The 15,838-nt window shown below is 45.9% G+C and overlaps 1 protein-coding gene across 1 annotated transcript in view; it reads right to left on the minus strand.

The window, feature by feature from the left end:
- Positions 1 to 1,870: 1,870 nt before the first annotated feature.
- Positions 1,871 to 15,838, minus strand: part of fhod3a (formin homology 2 domain containing 3a) — a 72,194-nt gene continuing 58,226 nt past the window's right edge. The window contains exons 17-30 of the mRNA XM_056298463.1: positions 15,569 to 15,786; positions 13,829 to 14,161; positions 11,539 to 12,263; positions 11,156 to 11,296; positions 9,067 to 9,225; positions 8,716 to 8,898; positions 6,724 to 6,843; positions 6,302 to 6,463; positions 5,931 to 6,121; positions 4,509 to 4,713; positions 4,259 to 4,282; positions 3,712 to 3,919; positions 3,343 to 3,507; positions 1,871 to 1,953 (exon numbers count right to left, since the gene is read on the minus strand). Coding sequence (XP_056154438.1) covers positions 1,871 to 1,953; positions 3,343 to 3,507; positions 3,712 to 3,919; positions 4,259 to 4,282; positions 4,509 to 4,713; positions 5,931 to 6,121; positions 6,302 to 6,463; positions 6,724 to 6,843; positions 8,716 to 8,898; positions 9,067 to 9,225; positions 11,156 to 11,296; positions 11,539 to 12,263; positions 13,829 to 14,161; positions 15,569 to 15,786 — 2,917 coding nt within the window. The remainder of the gene's footprint in view (positions 1,954 to 3,342; positions 3,508 to 3,711; positions 3,920 to 4,258; positions 4,283 to 4,508; positions 4,714 to 5,930; positions 6,122 to 6,301; positions 6,464 to 6,723; positions 6,844 to 8,715; positions 8,899 to 9,066; positions 9,226 to 11,155; positions 11,297 to 11,538; positions 12,264 to 13,828; positions 14,162 to 15,568; positions 15,787 to 15,838) is intronic.

Genomic DNA, 15,838 nt, shown 5'->3' on the forward strand with positions numbered 1-15,838 from the left:
CTATGAAATGTTTCCCCATTGTCCGCCGAGCTGTGTGTTAAGGGGTGCAGTGGAAACGACACTTCAGCTGAAACAGAGTGAGTAGCAGATTACGTTTCCACAACGTGTGTTCAAGTCCATATAAAGTAAAGCATGACCACAGAGACAAAAGCAAAACCAGAACAAAGGAGCCTTTCCAACTGCACCGAGGGACTCCACTTCCCTTAACACGAACGAATATATTTCAGTTGTGACCATGACCTCCTTTGTTTGTTTTTTTTTTTTCTATTTTATAATTACAATTCACAGAATAGCCTCTTTTTTACCTTCCCTCTTGGACTATAATACAAGTTTCTACAGAAATTACAAAAATAATACAAAACACATAACACGCTAAACATGCACACTGTAGTACTTTGTCGTACTTCGCAGCTGATGAGGGCATTTACACATTTTATGCAGGTACCTCTGCATCTCCTTCAAATAAGGTTTTTACAGTTCTTATCTTTTTTTTTTTTACAAGTTATAAACAGTTCCTCTGAGATAAGAATGTAGCCTTCCTTCGTCCATATTTTAGGCCAGTCATTCATGTCAATATGAGAGACTACTTAGCTTTAAGGTGCGAGATGTCACACGTCCTATGGTAACAAAGTGAGTGTCCAGGTTTTGCAATAAATTAGACAATAACAGCTAAAACCCTTTTACCAAAATAAGATTAAAAAAAAAGATCATGTAAAACATTTATCAAACACATGTCACTTTGCTCTGCATTGACTAACTACAACTTTAAATATCAATGTGACCTATTTGAGTTCATTGAGAAGCGGGTTCTGACAGAGAGACAGAGACAGAGCGAGACACACACACACACACACACACACACACACAGTGAGAGAGACAGAAAGAGAGAGAGACAGAGAGACAGTGAGAGAGAGACAGACAGACAGAGAGACAGAAAGAGTGAGAGAGAGTGAGAGAGAGAGACAGAAAGAGCGCGACAGAGAGAGAGACAGACAGACAGAAAGAGAGAGAGAGACACACACACAGACAGACAAAGACTGAGACAGAGAGAGAGACAGACAGAAAGAGTGAGACAGAGAGAGACATAGAGAGAGAGAGTGAGAGAGAGAGAGAGAAATCGCTAAAAAGGTACTTAGCTGTCCCTTTGAAAATGAAAGGCACGTTAGATAGCAAACCTTTCTCATTTCTACTCAACAAAATTTCTCAAATCTCTGCCACATCTGCAACAACAGAGGCAAATATTTACATTTTTCTCAAAAATTACTCATTGTAAATAAGTCCAATTGTTCGTGCCTTGTCTCAGGGGATCATCTGAAAATGCGTGACAAGGCAGATTGCCCCCAAGTTTCCCAACTTGAAATAAATCCCTCTGTATTATTGTTTATAACCCAAGTTCACAGTTTAGATAAAACAAAAACCAATGTAATCACCGTAGAAACTGATAAGCAAGCGTTATCCCTTTGCATTGAAATACATGTTTTTTTTTCTTCTGAACATGTACTTTAGATAAACAAAACAAAAACATTTCTGGTTCAATCCTGAAGCCTCGCTTAAGTGACTACATCAGTCTAAATGTCATTCTTTCTTTCTCTTCTGTCTCTAATTTTTTTTCTAGCTCCTCTTGTCCCCTGCAGAAGATATCTGCTTGCGTTGCGATTGCCTCATAAGAAAATAGAAAATAACACGCGTAAAGCTGCAGATTTATCACTCGGATACATCAAGCAAGTGCAAGTGCATGATTTGCTTCTGGTGAAATCTACAGGGCCACAGTTTGGCTGAAGAGGAGTTCAGAAGGCAGAGGTGTGACAGGGATGTACAAACGTTGTCAAAGTGTGTCTCCCATCATAATGTTGAACGATGGAGAAGATTATCACAGCTGCATGTCCGGAGAGTCAGACAGCCCTAAAGCAAGAGCCTCCTCTGGGGTCAGACCACTTTTCAGAGTCCGCCTCACTGAAAACCAAACAAACAAACAAACAAATAAATAAATTTAAAATTGAGGAGAATAAAGGAGGAGAGAGAAAGAGAGATACACTACATGTACAAAAGTATTGGGACACCTGGCCATTACACCTGCAGGAGCTTTTATGACATCCCATTCTAAATCCATAGGCATTAATATGGAGTTGGGCCCTCCCTTCGCAGCTATAACAGCTTCTACTCTTCTGGGAAGGCTTTCCACAAGATTTTGGAGTGTGTCTGTAGAAATTTTTGCCCTTTCATCCAGAAGAGCGTTTGTGGGGTCAGGCAGTGATGTTGGATGAGAAGACCTGGCTTGCAATCTCCGTTCTAGTTCATCCCAATGGTGTTTGATGGGGTTGAGGTCTGCGCTCTGTGCAGGCCAGTCAAGTTCTTCCACACCAAACTCACTCAACATGTCTATGAATGTTCTCATTCATCCAGGTCATGGTTATGTCCAGTTGCACTTGATTCAACTCCTTTGGACAAACTCACCCAACCATGTCTTGATGGACCTTGCTCTTGGTATGCTGCAGCATTACGATTTCCCTTCACTTGAACTAAGGGGCCTAGCCAAACCCCTGAAAAACAACCCCATACCATTATCCCTCCTCCACCAAACTTTACAGTTGGTACAACGCAGTCAGGCAGGTAATGTTCTCCTGGCATCCACCAAACCCAGACTCGTCCATCAGACTGCCAGACAGAGAAGCGTGATTCGTCACTCCACAGAACACGTTTCCACTGCTCCAGAGTCCAGCGGCAGCGTGCTTTACACCACTCCATCCGGCACTTGGCATTGTACTTGGTGATGTAAGGCTTGCATGCAGCTGTTCGGCCATGGAAACCCATTTCGTGAGCTCCTGGTGCACAGTTTTTGTGCTGATGTTAATGCCAGAGGAAGTTTGGAACTCTGCAGTTATGAGTCAACGCACTATGCGCCTCAGCACTCGTTGACCCCGCTGTGTGACTTTACGTGGTTTGCCACTTTGTGGCTGAGTTGCTATTGCTGCTAAACGCTTCCACTTTTCAATAATACTACTTACAGTTGACTGTGGAATATCTAGCAGCGAAGAAATTTCACGAGTTATCTACGAGTTATTGCAAAGGTGGCATCCTATGACAGTACCACGCTTGAATTCACTGAGCTCTTCAGAACGACCCATTCTTTCACAAATGTTTGTAAATGCAGACTGCATGGCTAGCTACTTGATTTTATACACATGTGGCAATGGGTCTGTATGATACACCTGAATTCAATGATTAAGAGGTGTGTCCCAATACTTTTGTCCATATAGTGTATGTTAGTAATGGGTTTGTCTGTACCACTCCAAACAGTTGACACAGACATCAATCATTAAATAGTTAACAATGAGGGCATACGTGATTTGCGGTTGGCTCGTGACCTCCTCCTCTCCCGTGGTTGTGTCCTGGTGCCCGGGCCCTGCGTGGCGGACCTCACTATACGCTCCATGATCTCATCTGCGGCATCGTCTCCACAGATCTGAGAGTCCTCCACGGGTGGTGTCCACGCCTGCATGCTGCGACCTGATCGGATGGAGCAAGACGACGAAGGAAGTTTATGGTGTTGTAAATGAGCTAAAAAGCTCTTGAACACACTATGATTCACTATTCTACCCAAGGAGGCAACGAGATGAGAGATCAGCAAACTCAAGTCAGATGAGAAATATTACTGGTTGATACAAGGTGTAGGTATTTGGATACAGGGGTTCTTCTACTAAATACCCGTACCTCCCCGGCCAGGGCGTGATCTGGTCCGTGTACGTAGCCCCGGTACTCCTGTGGTCTCCCTGTCGCTACCGTTGAGGCTTGTCTTCAGCATTGCCTTCATGTTTTCATGCTCGGCAGCATCCTCTGCATGGCCCAGACCCTGAGGCCGCTCGCTCCCCTGGCTGCCAGTAGGGGCGCTGGTGCTGCTGCTTGACCCATATCGGCCACCCTTGGGTAGGAGAGAGGAAGACAAGTGTGAGTTTGGATGCTTTTATTTTTGAGCCTTTTGACTTTTGGGTCAAAAGTGCAAATGCTCCAGAATAAAGGGATACACCCGGCAGGAACGGAGCAACAAGGTGCTGACTGGCAAATTGAGGCCAACATTGAGAAAACTGAATTCACCAAATGCTCCAACCAGAAATCCAAATCAGTATTTACCAGTGAGAGAAACAAAGTGTTAATGATAGATAAGTGTTAAGTGGTAAGAAAATGTGGTCTAGACATCGTTTGCAATTTGCATGCACACACACATACACACATGCAGACAGACAAGCATACATAGTGATACCTCACTCTCCTCTTCATCATCAGACTAAGGAGGAAAAAAAGTGAGAGTCAAGAATAGGTTCCAGTGACAGAGAGAAAATGAAAAATTCAAGAAAAACTTTGTGTGTGTGTGTGTGTGTGTGTGTGTGTGTGTGTGTGTGTGTGTGTGTGTGTGTGTGTGTGTGCACGCTTGCGTGCCTACAAGTGTGTATGGAGCAACTATACACACGTGTAACAGCACATCCATCTCTATATCTTTGCGTGACACTCACAGGGGTGTTGACATCCACAATCAGCTTGCCGCGGGTCTTGTTGCGCTCGCGGTGGTCGGCGCGTTTCTGTTTCTGTTGTAACACGCGGTCCCGGGTGGTCCGATACTCCAGGGCAAACTCACTGAGGATCTTACCGAACCTGTGGACGCTGATCTCTCTCACACTGTAGGCTGGATGTCCAAGGAACAGCAGGAAAGCATGGAACCTGAGAGGAGGAAGAGGAGCATCATAACTAATGTCCCTCGAGGCCACAGCGGGTTGCCTAATAAGGGGATGTGGTTTTAAGGGGAGAGGATTTACTCGACATGGGATTAAGTTAACAATATAATTACAGTTTAATGTACTCTGCAGATTTGTTTTAATGTAGTACAGTATACTTTCTTTTGGAAGCATTAAATGATGAATTCTTAAAATGTCGCTGTTTCTTTTTTCAAAAACAAATTTTTTTTACCCCCCTCCCCCCCATTCTTCTTCCCACTTGTACTTTTTCCAATTACCCAACTCTTCCAAGCCGTCCCGGTTGCTGCTCCACCCCCTCAGCCGAGCTGGGGAGGGCTGCAGAGTCACCAGCCGCTTATTTTCACCTGACAGTGAGGAGTTTCGCCAGGGGGACATAACACGGGGGAGGATCACGCTATTCCCCCTCCCCCCTGAATAGGCGCCCCGACCGTCCAGAGGAGGCGCTAGTGCAGTGACCAGGACACACCCACATCCGGCTTCCCACCCGCAGACACGACCAATTGTGTCTGTAGGGACGCCAGACCAAGCTGGAGGTAACACGGGTACTCGCACCGGCGATCACTGTGTTGGTAGGCAACGGAATAGACCGCTACACTACCTGGATGCCCCAAATGTCGCTACGACTGCTTGGCATCCTGCACATCATATTCTTCATAAATTTTATAATTCCGTTATAATTCTGTTATCCTCTTTCAATGTTGTATTCTGTAAGTTGTGTACACACAACATCCATTGCACGTTGTCTGTCTTTGGAGAGAGATCCCTCCTCTGTTGCTCTCCCTGAGGTTTCTCCCCATTTTTTCTCCCTTTTAAAGGTTTTTTTGCGGGCATTCTTCCTTATGCGATGCGAGGGTCTAAGGAAAGGATGTTGTGTTGCTGTAAAGCCCCTTGAGGTAAATTTGTGATTTGTGATATTGGGCTATAAAAATAAAACTGACTTGAATTATTTCAAAGAAAGAAATCCACTATTGCTCAGTGCTCAAATCTCTCTGACTAGATTTCCAGTTTAAACTAATAACAATGATTAACTATAGTGGCAAACAGGGAAAAAAAATACTCTGTATGCATTTCTCACTATGGGTAGACAATGCACTGGTTATAGTTCATGTGCATGTTAAGAGAAAATTCATGTTTTACCTTACGAGGTACATTTATGATGGCTTGACAAACCAGCTCACCAACCTATTCATAATCCTGCGGTGGACAATCTTGAGGATAATGATCCTCTCGGCACAGTCTTTGAGGAAGTCGGACATTTTTTGCTTCAGCTGGGCCTTCATTTCATGCTTGGCAATCATCTTCAGGTGGTCCCAGGAGGCTTTGCAGCGCCGCTCCATCTGAGTCAAGTTCTCGTGCAACTGGTCAAAATCCACCTGATGGACAGAGAGGGAGAGACAGAGGGGATCAGGAGAAAATCCTTACACTGAGAGAACATCTTCACCGTGGCTTTGATACATCCCCACTATCAAGTGTCCCATATCATTCAACTAAGTGTAAAATGGTGGAAATGAAACCAGCCCCTTGGTAATCGGTGGTCTATATGTGTATCCCACCTTGGCTGATCGTGTGATGGCTCCAATCTCAGAGTAGAGGTCGGTGCTCTGAGGGAAGTTCTCCACCACTATGGAACAAGCGTGATGTAGCAGAGACTGTTTATGGACTGTGTCCTTCACTTCTGGAACCTTCTCCAGGTAAGTCAGCTCAAACCCCTTGGCCTGGACACATACAAATACAAACACTCATCAGCACAGAGGAATGTGCATGTGTACATACATGCGAATGGCACACGCACATAGGAAATGTTTACACAGTTAGAAAAAGCAAGAGAGGAAGCTTTTCACTAGATTCCAGAGTTAATGACGTGAGCATCGTTATTCTGCGAGGTGGAGACATGGAGAGTGGAGAAATTCTGAGAGGCAAATGGAGCAAGAAATGAAACGTGAACGGAAAGAAAGAGACAGAGAGACGGACTCACGTTTGTTCCATTGAGAAAGTTTCCGATAGAGAGCAGCGTGGAGAGGATGTAGCGTAGCGTCTTGTTCTTCTCCAGCTGTTCCATCCCCTCCTTCAGATCCTGCAATGGCTCTGCCACTTCCTGGAGAAGAGGGGAAGAGGTACAAATACACACACACATACACACACCATTACCTGAGTCAATTATGTCTTTGAACAAGATGTGTTTCATTACAAACGACAGTTACATAAGTGATAAGTAGAACATACACACAAGTAGAACAGGTGCACCCGGTCTCCCACCGCAAAATATCTGTGGCAGATTAAGGTCACGAGAGGTCGTTTAAAGGTTGGTGTGTCCATGAACCTTTAAAATCAAATGTGGTTCCGATTACCTGAACCTTTTGTTTTTGTACAATATGTTCTTGTGTGTGTGTGTACCTGTGTGGGTGTTGTGTTGTGTGTATATATGTGTTCATCTGAGTGTGCCTGCATGGTATGTTGCCCTCCATTAAGCCTCCCACTCCTAAACCGTCCCACTGAGTTGACTTGGGAACAGTGCTCTGCCGAACCTGCGGTCAGGAGTCTTGCCTTTCATAGAGAGATTAAAGACAACGGCATCCTGTGGAAAACCGTAAAATTTACAGGACAGCATGAGAGAGGCAGCATGTTTTCCATTCTCTCGTTTTGACTTTGAACTCCCGGATGCATTCTTTGCCTGACTGAAAAATGTCTTTCTGCGAGCCAGGAAAGACTTTGCGCCCCTGACAAGCGTGCATATTTTGCTGTGATGTTGTGATGTAATGACGCTCTTGTGGATATTGTTTGTGCTCACCTCTGCACGCAGGGATGTTGATATTTACTGACACTCGCACAACACGCGCACACATGCTACGCACATTTGCTGAGACACACACAGACTCCACGAGGAAGAGATTTTATATGTGTTTGTGTTTACATATTTCTTTCCCTTTAAACAAAAACACGATAACCTCGAAAACATGACCCGGCGAATGTGTACAGCCACATTCAAACTTGGACTGAAATCAGTAATCAGATTTAACTTTTCATGTCAAAAAGACCTATTCAGCAACAGTTTTTTTTCTTGGGCATCTGGGTGGCATGGCGGTCTATTCCACTGCCTCGGCTTGGTCGGGTGTCCCTACAGACACAACTGGCCGTATCTGTGGGTGGTATGCTGGATGTGGGTATGTTTCCTGGTCGCTGCACTAGCGCCTCCTCTGGTCAGTCGGGGCGCCTATTTGGGGCGTAGCGGGAACTGGGGGTAAGAGCGTGCTCCTCCCACATGCTATGTCCCCCTGGTGAAACTCCTCACTGTCAGGTGAAAAGAAGCGACTGGCGACTCCACATGTATTGGAGGAGGCATGTGGTAGTCTGCAGCCCTCCCTGGATCGGCGGAGGGGGTGGAGCAGCGACCAGGATGGCTCAGAGAAGTGGGGTAATTGGAAACAGTACAATTGCAGAGAAAAGGTTTTTTTTCCTATGTAAATGAGTCATATTTTTTATATCTTTATCTGTCACTGTCCTCAGTTGTCTAAAGAACAGTGAAGGAAGGTACTTCATTAATATTCATGAGCTGACCTTTGAGTGAGAAGTATTAGCTAGGATTGGCAGTAAGGGTGGGCGGGGTTTCATCTTTTGATGATTTGATCTGATTGGCTGTATGTGAGTGAGTGTCTGATGACATAATGAGTATCAAAATTGGTTGTCGGAGAAAAGCTAAACGGGGACAGCCCTTAAAAAAGAGAAACAGACAAACTGAAGTCTATGTTTTACATATATATGTTTCTTTTCCAGATGAAAAAGACAAAGTGCATGATGGTTAAAGTAGCGTGATATTAGAACAATATTTATTTCATCTTCGGTGTGGCCACATCCCTGCTTCTGGCTTTCTTTTTGTTTTTCTGGTGAGATTCGTAACAGCTCAGAAGCTTAAAGTACATTCACATTTGACTGCTTGTGCACATTTTGCACACACATTCACACAACACACCTTTTCCGTGGCCTCGTAGTCCATCTTGAAGGCCCAGAGCTGGAGTCTGGCAGACAGCTCGCTGATGGAGGACAACGTGAGGAGGAACTGTTCTGCTGAGCCCAGGGGGACGTCGGGGTTCGCCAGCTGGGCCTCCTGGATCTTCTGCTTCTCCTCCTCCGTGGGGATCATTGTCAGGATTTTCTGCAGAGTACAGGAGGAGGAGAAATGGAGAGTGAAATTAGGGGGATGAAAAAGTGTAGCGATGAGAGAATCAGGGGACGTGGTTTTGGGGTATTGGTGAAACATTAGCAGATAAAATAGAGAGAGCGAGGGGAGCAGGGGGAGAGAAAATGAAAAATAAAACCATACCTCTATGCCCTCCTTATTGAGCGCATACTCGTCGAAGTTCAGGATGGCTGTTTTGATGGTGCGAGGAGGAGGCAGGACCGTCAGACCAATGTTGATGGCATTACTCCTCTTGGAGTCCAAGACAATGATCTCTTGACGCTTACCATCCGCCGCTGTTTTCTGTGAGGCACATACAAACACAAACAGAGAGACTGGCTTTTTGGCTTGTGAGGGTGTTTGGGGATCTTCACTCAGGTTACAATGAGCACAGCTGTTGTAACTAAAGATTGGAGGTGTGCTGTATGTGTGCTGTACCTATTTGCTAATATATACGTGTAGACAAAGCGCTCCTTCCTGCCTCTGCTGCGTGTACACGTGTGAATTACAAGCACTTGCAACATGAGACCGCTAGAACCCATTAGCGAGTGGAAGTTGTGACACACACCACATCAAATAACAAGAGAGCAGGTGCAAAGACTTTATTACTTCAAACTGGAAATTCTAGACGCATGGACACTAAGTGAGTTATACTGCAAGTCTTTTACACGATAATCACTTAACCTCCATGACTAAGCAGTATAGTGTTACACTACACTGTTACCTTCCGCTGTTATGCTAAGCTAAGAAAAACAATCTCTGTTCAAAACACACATGGAGAAGTTTGAATATGATTTGTGTCACACCATGAGCCTCAAATTACAAAATCAATGTGAGCGCTTGTCTAAAAGGATGGGCAAAAAAGCGCTGAGAGCTTGTATTTTTCCCATATTCTTCCCGACAAAAACAAAGCTACTGTCATGATTTTTCTGTACAGACGACCCTTCTGCAAAACAAAACCCTAAACCAACTTCTCAGGAGATTTTCCTTTTAAACTCATGAAAAATTGTAAGCGTTTTTAACGTTACTGATATTCAGTGCACAAACCCGGCAGACTGACGTTTATCAGTTTTTTAGGCAAAACTGGGAGGCGTGAGTAGCCTAAAGGTCTTTGGTAAAACACGTATTTGGTGAAGTCACAAAGTTAAACTCACACATCAACATGTGTTTGGTTTTATTTCATTTGATGAAACACAACCAATCTCCTCCCAGTTCTTATCAAGGGTGTCTTTCTGCTTTGCTGAAGCATATTTATTAGCAATTTAGTCATTATTTTCCGTTTTTTTGAAAGTTGGAGTTAGGGCAAAAATATCAGGGGGTGCTCAAGCTCCTCAGCATCCACAGAGCTAACGTCTATGTGTCATGTTGATTCTGAGTCTGACAGCAAAGTGTCGTCATAGTTTCCAGGATATCCAGATTCCACCAGAGAGCCATATTGCAGGGGAAACAGAGAGCCCTGCCACGGGACAAAACATCGGTCCAAAGCTGAAAACAAGGCGAGAGCATCAAAACCCTGTTGCTGGTGAGAAACAACTCAAAACTGTGGCCCCTTGAGGTGTTTGATCTCCCGGTGGTCCTCTACAGCTTGGATTCTGCTCTAAATCGACAGCTCATGTCGAGCTGTCTCCATCCAGATAAGCGGAGACCACCGCCACGCTATCTGCAGACCATGGAGGTGAGTTGCTAATTGGTGCTGTTTTAACAACGGTTGTGGTTTTGGAGCAGGGGCCGGGGTTCAAAGTGTGAGAGGCCTGACTTGAGCTCTCTGTCTTTGAGTAACATTCTTTTTCCATTTAAAGGCCTTGTGGGTATTAGACTAGGGATGGGACTCAACACTCCCCACGTTTCATCGGAGTGAGAACACTTAACCCTTTAATCCCTACTTTTTAACTGCTGGCGATAATGCACTTCAAACCATATGGCACCTTTGTCGGGAAATGGCTGGTGTTTGAAATTAAGCAACTGCCACAGCCTTGCATAGTGGTGGGAAATTTATGAAATGTCACGAGGATAAAATATAGATAAGCATCACTTGTCAATATCATTCAATCTCCAGATGGGTGGAATTGGCGGGATTTATGGTTCGTTACATGATGTGGTGAGTTAAAAGTGATATCTGAAACCCCAATCAGACATTATGAAAACCTATGTACTGGTAGGTCTAATGTGACAATGTGAACCAGTGTCCTGAACCCCTTCATAAGCCCTGTGAAGGCAGTGTAGTTTAATTTACCTTGGTGACAGGCATCTCCTTTGACTTGGTCTCAAATAGGTGTTCCAGTTTGGCTGTGTCCAACTTCACAGTCTCCAGTTTGGACCAGAGAGAGTCTCCACCATGCCGATAGTCCTGGTACTGCCACTCTGAGGGGCGCACCTGATCAGAAACAGAACAAGGACCAGATATGGCGAAGGCATGTGTTATGGTTCAAAGTCCAAACAGTAAAAACAGTAAATGAAAGACTGTGAAGACAAAGGAGCATGCTGAGTTGTGGAACATTGGAACACTGCGAGTGAGTCATTCTAATTTTGATGAGAAAAAAGAAAAACAAAAAAACATCGTAATTACTGTGGTTAATGGAAATGTGCTGTCTTTTAAGATGCCTTACTTTGACCTACCTCACTCCAGAACAGCCTTATGGTCTTCTTCTTCTTGTTAAAGAGCGGCGCTTCCAGGGGCGGGGGCGCCAGAGCCGGCGAGCTAAATGAGGGGGGAGGTGGGGGCCTCATCATCCCCAGCATGGGTGGGGGAGGTGGGCAGCTGCCCAGCATGGGCGGGGGAGGGGGAAGATGGGGGATGCAGGGAAGCGGGGGAGGAGGGGGCGGGAGCTCGCCACACCCGCCCATCAGTCCAGCATCCAGAATGTCCTTGTCGTCCTCATCCGTCAGGTCGGTGAAGTTTATATCCCCAATGCGCAGCTCTCGAGGACTGGCCAGGAGCTGGTCCCAGATGGTGTCTGACTCCTTCTTGGGCGGAGGAGGCGGCGGTTTCTCTACTGCGGCGGGCTCATTGAGAGGGGTGTCCAGGTGAGGGTGGGGAGAGCCGAGGTCCTTAACCAATTCGCCGAACCGCTCGGCGAACACGCGGACATTCCCACGGTGCTCTGATTTGTCTGCCCTGATGTTGTTCGTCTGTCTGTCGTCTGACTCGCTGTCAACCTCCTGGCTGACCTCCCCGTCCTCCCCATCGCCTTTCTCTTTCTCCTTCTCCTTCTCCCCCTCCTCCTCCTCCTCCTCCTCCTCATTGCTGGGCTTCTTGTTCTGGGAGTACAGCATGTCCAGCATGAAGAGCTTGCTGTTGAGGAGTTTGCTGCACTGCTCGCTCACCTCTGCCTCTTTAAAGCCTCCTTAATTAGAAAGGGGGAGGGTGAGTTGGGATGGGATGGGTGGATTGGAAGAGGAAGAGAAGAGAAGGGGTAAACATGGGTTTGGATACACAACCGTTTTTTTTTTTTCAATAAACAATTTTACTGATGCAAATACCCAATCATAGAAAATGTGGTATAATAAATCTGCAATTGCCCATTATATCTTAGTTTCTTTGAATTTCACATGTTTGTTTCCAGCCTTAACACAACACCCAAAATAAAAGCTGCTCTTTTGTTATGGGCCATGCGAATGGCGATGGCGCTTGAGTCCAGCTTTGGCTTTCAGACCAGTAATCCAGTTTCCTATGGGCCTGGTTTCTCATCTAGGACTTGTGGCATAGTCATGGGTGGGCCTGGGCTGGCCTAGGTCCACCCAATGAAAGAGCCAGATATTTCTGTGGGTATTTTTTACAATTGAATAGTGAAGACGTTTTACTATCCATCCAAATGCCTCTGGTGTAATGCAAGGAGGGAAATGCTTCATTCCAATTGCCATCACCATGCCTTTAGTAGGCCATAAATGCATATATCTGCTGGCTGCCGTGGCTCCTTGTGGTGCGGTATGATAATAGCATAATGTCTGTTTTAATGCTTTTGTGGCAGATGCTCTGTTACGTTGCCCACTGTGTGACACTGGGTATTTTTATGATTCTCTTCCTATAATAAAACTATTTGGTCGGTAAGCTTTTCAAAGCATGCGTTTGATTGGCTATCCTCTATAGACTATAGGCCCACCAAAAATATTCCCAGGCCCACTTACAAATCAACTTCTAGCCAAGCCAGTGTCTTGGACTAAAAGCTGTTTTGAACGGTCTCCTTCTTGGTCTTAGCGTACTGCTGGGGGTCTTCTCTTTAACAAAGTTAAACGAAATCAAACTAAATCCTTCAATTTACCAATATAACTTTTTTTTCTCCCTCAGTTGAGTGTGTTAGTCTATTGATCAAAACAAAATGACTGGAACATTTTTGTTTAGAATCGACTAGTTGTTTTTTTTGGGGGGGGGGTTTCCCCCATTTTCTCCTCAGTTGTATTTGGCCAATCACCCCACTCTTCCGAGCTGTCCCGATCTCTGCTCCACCCCCTCTGCTGATCCGGGGACGGCTGCAGACTACCGCATGCCTCCTCCGATACATGTAGAGTCGCCAGCCACTTCTTTTCTCCTGACAGTGAGGAGTTTCACCAGGGGGATGCAGTGCATGGGAGGATCACGCTATTCCACCCAGTTCCCCCTCCCCCCTGAAAAGGCGCCCCAACCGACCAGAGGAGGTGCTAGTGCAGCGACCAGGACACATACGCACATCTGGCTTCCCACCCGCAGACAAGGCCAATTGTGTCTGTAAGGACACCCAACCAAGCTGGAGGTAACACGGTGATTCGAACCTTCAGTTCCCATGTTGGTAGGCAATGGAATAGACCGCTACGCTACCAGGACGCCCTTGAATCAACTAGGTGTTGAATATTTACTCAGTGGTAAGTGATTTTGGAAACGATTCAGTGGTGGTGATAGTTTAAACATCAACGCCCGGTGTGACTCTCTTACCATTATTCTCACTGCCGCCCCTCTCCTCCCGTTCCAGAGTGCTGCTGGCGGAGGAGATGCTGGAGGCAGAGCAGTTATCTTTCTCATTCACTTCCTCATTCTGCCGTTCCTTGTCGCTCAGGATCCTGCTGTCTTCCTCAGCCTCTCCCCCCCTCTTCTTCTCCCCCTCTTCCTCCTTTTCTTCTGCCTTTTCCTCCTCCGGGACTGCTTCTTCCTCTCCTTCCACCTCTTTTACTTGTTCCTCTTTTTCTGCTTCTTCTTCTTCTTCCTCAGCTGCTGCCTCTGTCTCTTTCTCCTCTGTCTCTACGCTAGCGCCGGAGTCATCGGCCTCTCCTGCCACACATGGAGGAGACGGGATTTCAAAATACTGGCTGCACATGCATGCTCTGGTTAAAGTGCTTTTTAACATGTGTTTGCCATGAGAGGGAAGAAATTTGAGATTGGAGCAACGCGCAAAACACAAACATTCATATATACATTTCACAAGATCACGTTTTTCTCTCAAACATGCATGTACCAGCTCACTGTGTGTCTCACGAACAAGCACACACATCACTATGAACCTACTCACACAGAAATGTACTGTGAGTTATATTGCTTATCTGCACTGAAATACTGTTTGACACTGTTGCATGACTGGCTTTGGCTGTGAAGGCACCTCTGTTTAGGTCGTGTGCATGTGAGACCCTGGCATTAACACACACTCAAACCCCAATGCAAAAGGTAAACAATATGACCGACACACAAAGCTGGGTTGTCATGGGACCAGGATATGAACAGGAAATGAGGAATTGAGTTCCTGTTTATGTCAAAACACACACACTCGCACACACACACACAGCACGCAGTGCATAGGCAGAACACGTGGGGACTGTACTGTGTGCAGTGATGCGTGCAAGGTTAAAACAACAAAGTACTTCTGAGGACCCATACACCGCCTGTTCGAGCTACAGTACCTCACCTCATGGGCAAGGCATTCACCCAGCTGCAAAACAAGGCCGTGTTCTTACATGAGATGTTTTGGCGTCTTGCTTTCAAAAAAGGTCTTTCACAAAACCTACTTGACCCTTTCACCCATATCCCCTCTCGCTCTCATTTCATTTTTATTTTCTTCTCTCTTCCAGCCCGGTCAGCTGTGATCCCCCCCCCTTCTCCGGTTTTACCCCGCCATTTTTCATGGCCTCTCGTCTCTTGCTACTCACACACCTGCATGTTAGTTGAAATGGCAGGCTACAAACGGAAACAATTCGAGGTTAAGAATGATTGCTCTGGGGCGCACACCTGGGAATCTAACTGGCAACCTTCTGGTATTAATTCTGACACGCTGGAGCGCTTGAGCGCTGAAATTTCCAGTGAGTGCTCTGAAAGATTTGAACTTTCATACAGAGGCCAGCGTAAAAAAAATAAATAAAAAAAGTGGAAAATTAATGACCCTTAACGGTGAAATGATGCTACTGCAGAACTGTAAGTGTTGTAAAGATTTAAAGCGCAGCCTACAAGCTGGCAATGTCATCTAGCTACAGAACTTCCAATAAAGACGCTTAACAGAACATAACTTTGAAAAATATGTAATGAAAACCTCTCCCGTCGTTGCATGTACTCATCTATTACAGATATCTATGAACACGCAGTGGTGCAAGACAGTATTCCCACAGCTGAGCCGCCATCCTATTAATCAGCAACATGGCTGGTCAAGACCTGACAGTAGCTCCATTAAATGGTGCCTCCCAATAGTCCTACCAGTCTCGGAGGGTGTGTAGGGGTTGACCGGGGTCTCCGCTTCGAGGTCGGCATCTACTTCCTCTTGGGAGGCGAAGGAGGACGGGGTGCTGCTGCGCGACGACGAGGGCCAGGCCTCTGACGGCTCAAAGGTCAAGCTGAGGTCGGGGCGAGTCCTGGACGTACGGACGCGCTCCCTCTCGTACTCCTCGGCCGCTAAGCGTTCCACGTTCTTATACCTGAGCGGATAGGAAGGGGGGGGGGATCAGAGAGGGAGGGAAGGAGTAAGAT

Source organism: Lampris incognitus, chromosome 18, assembly GCF_029633865.1.
Source record: "Lampris incognitus isolate fLamInc1 chromosome 18, fLamInc1.hap2, whole genome shotgun sequence".
In the NCBI taxonomy this organism is placed as follows: domain Eukaryota; kingdom Metazoa; phylum Chordata; class Actinopteri; order Lampriformes; family Lampridae; genus Lampris; species Lampris incognitus.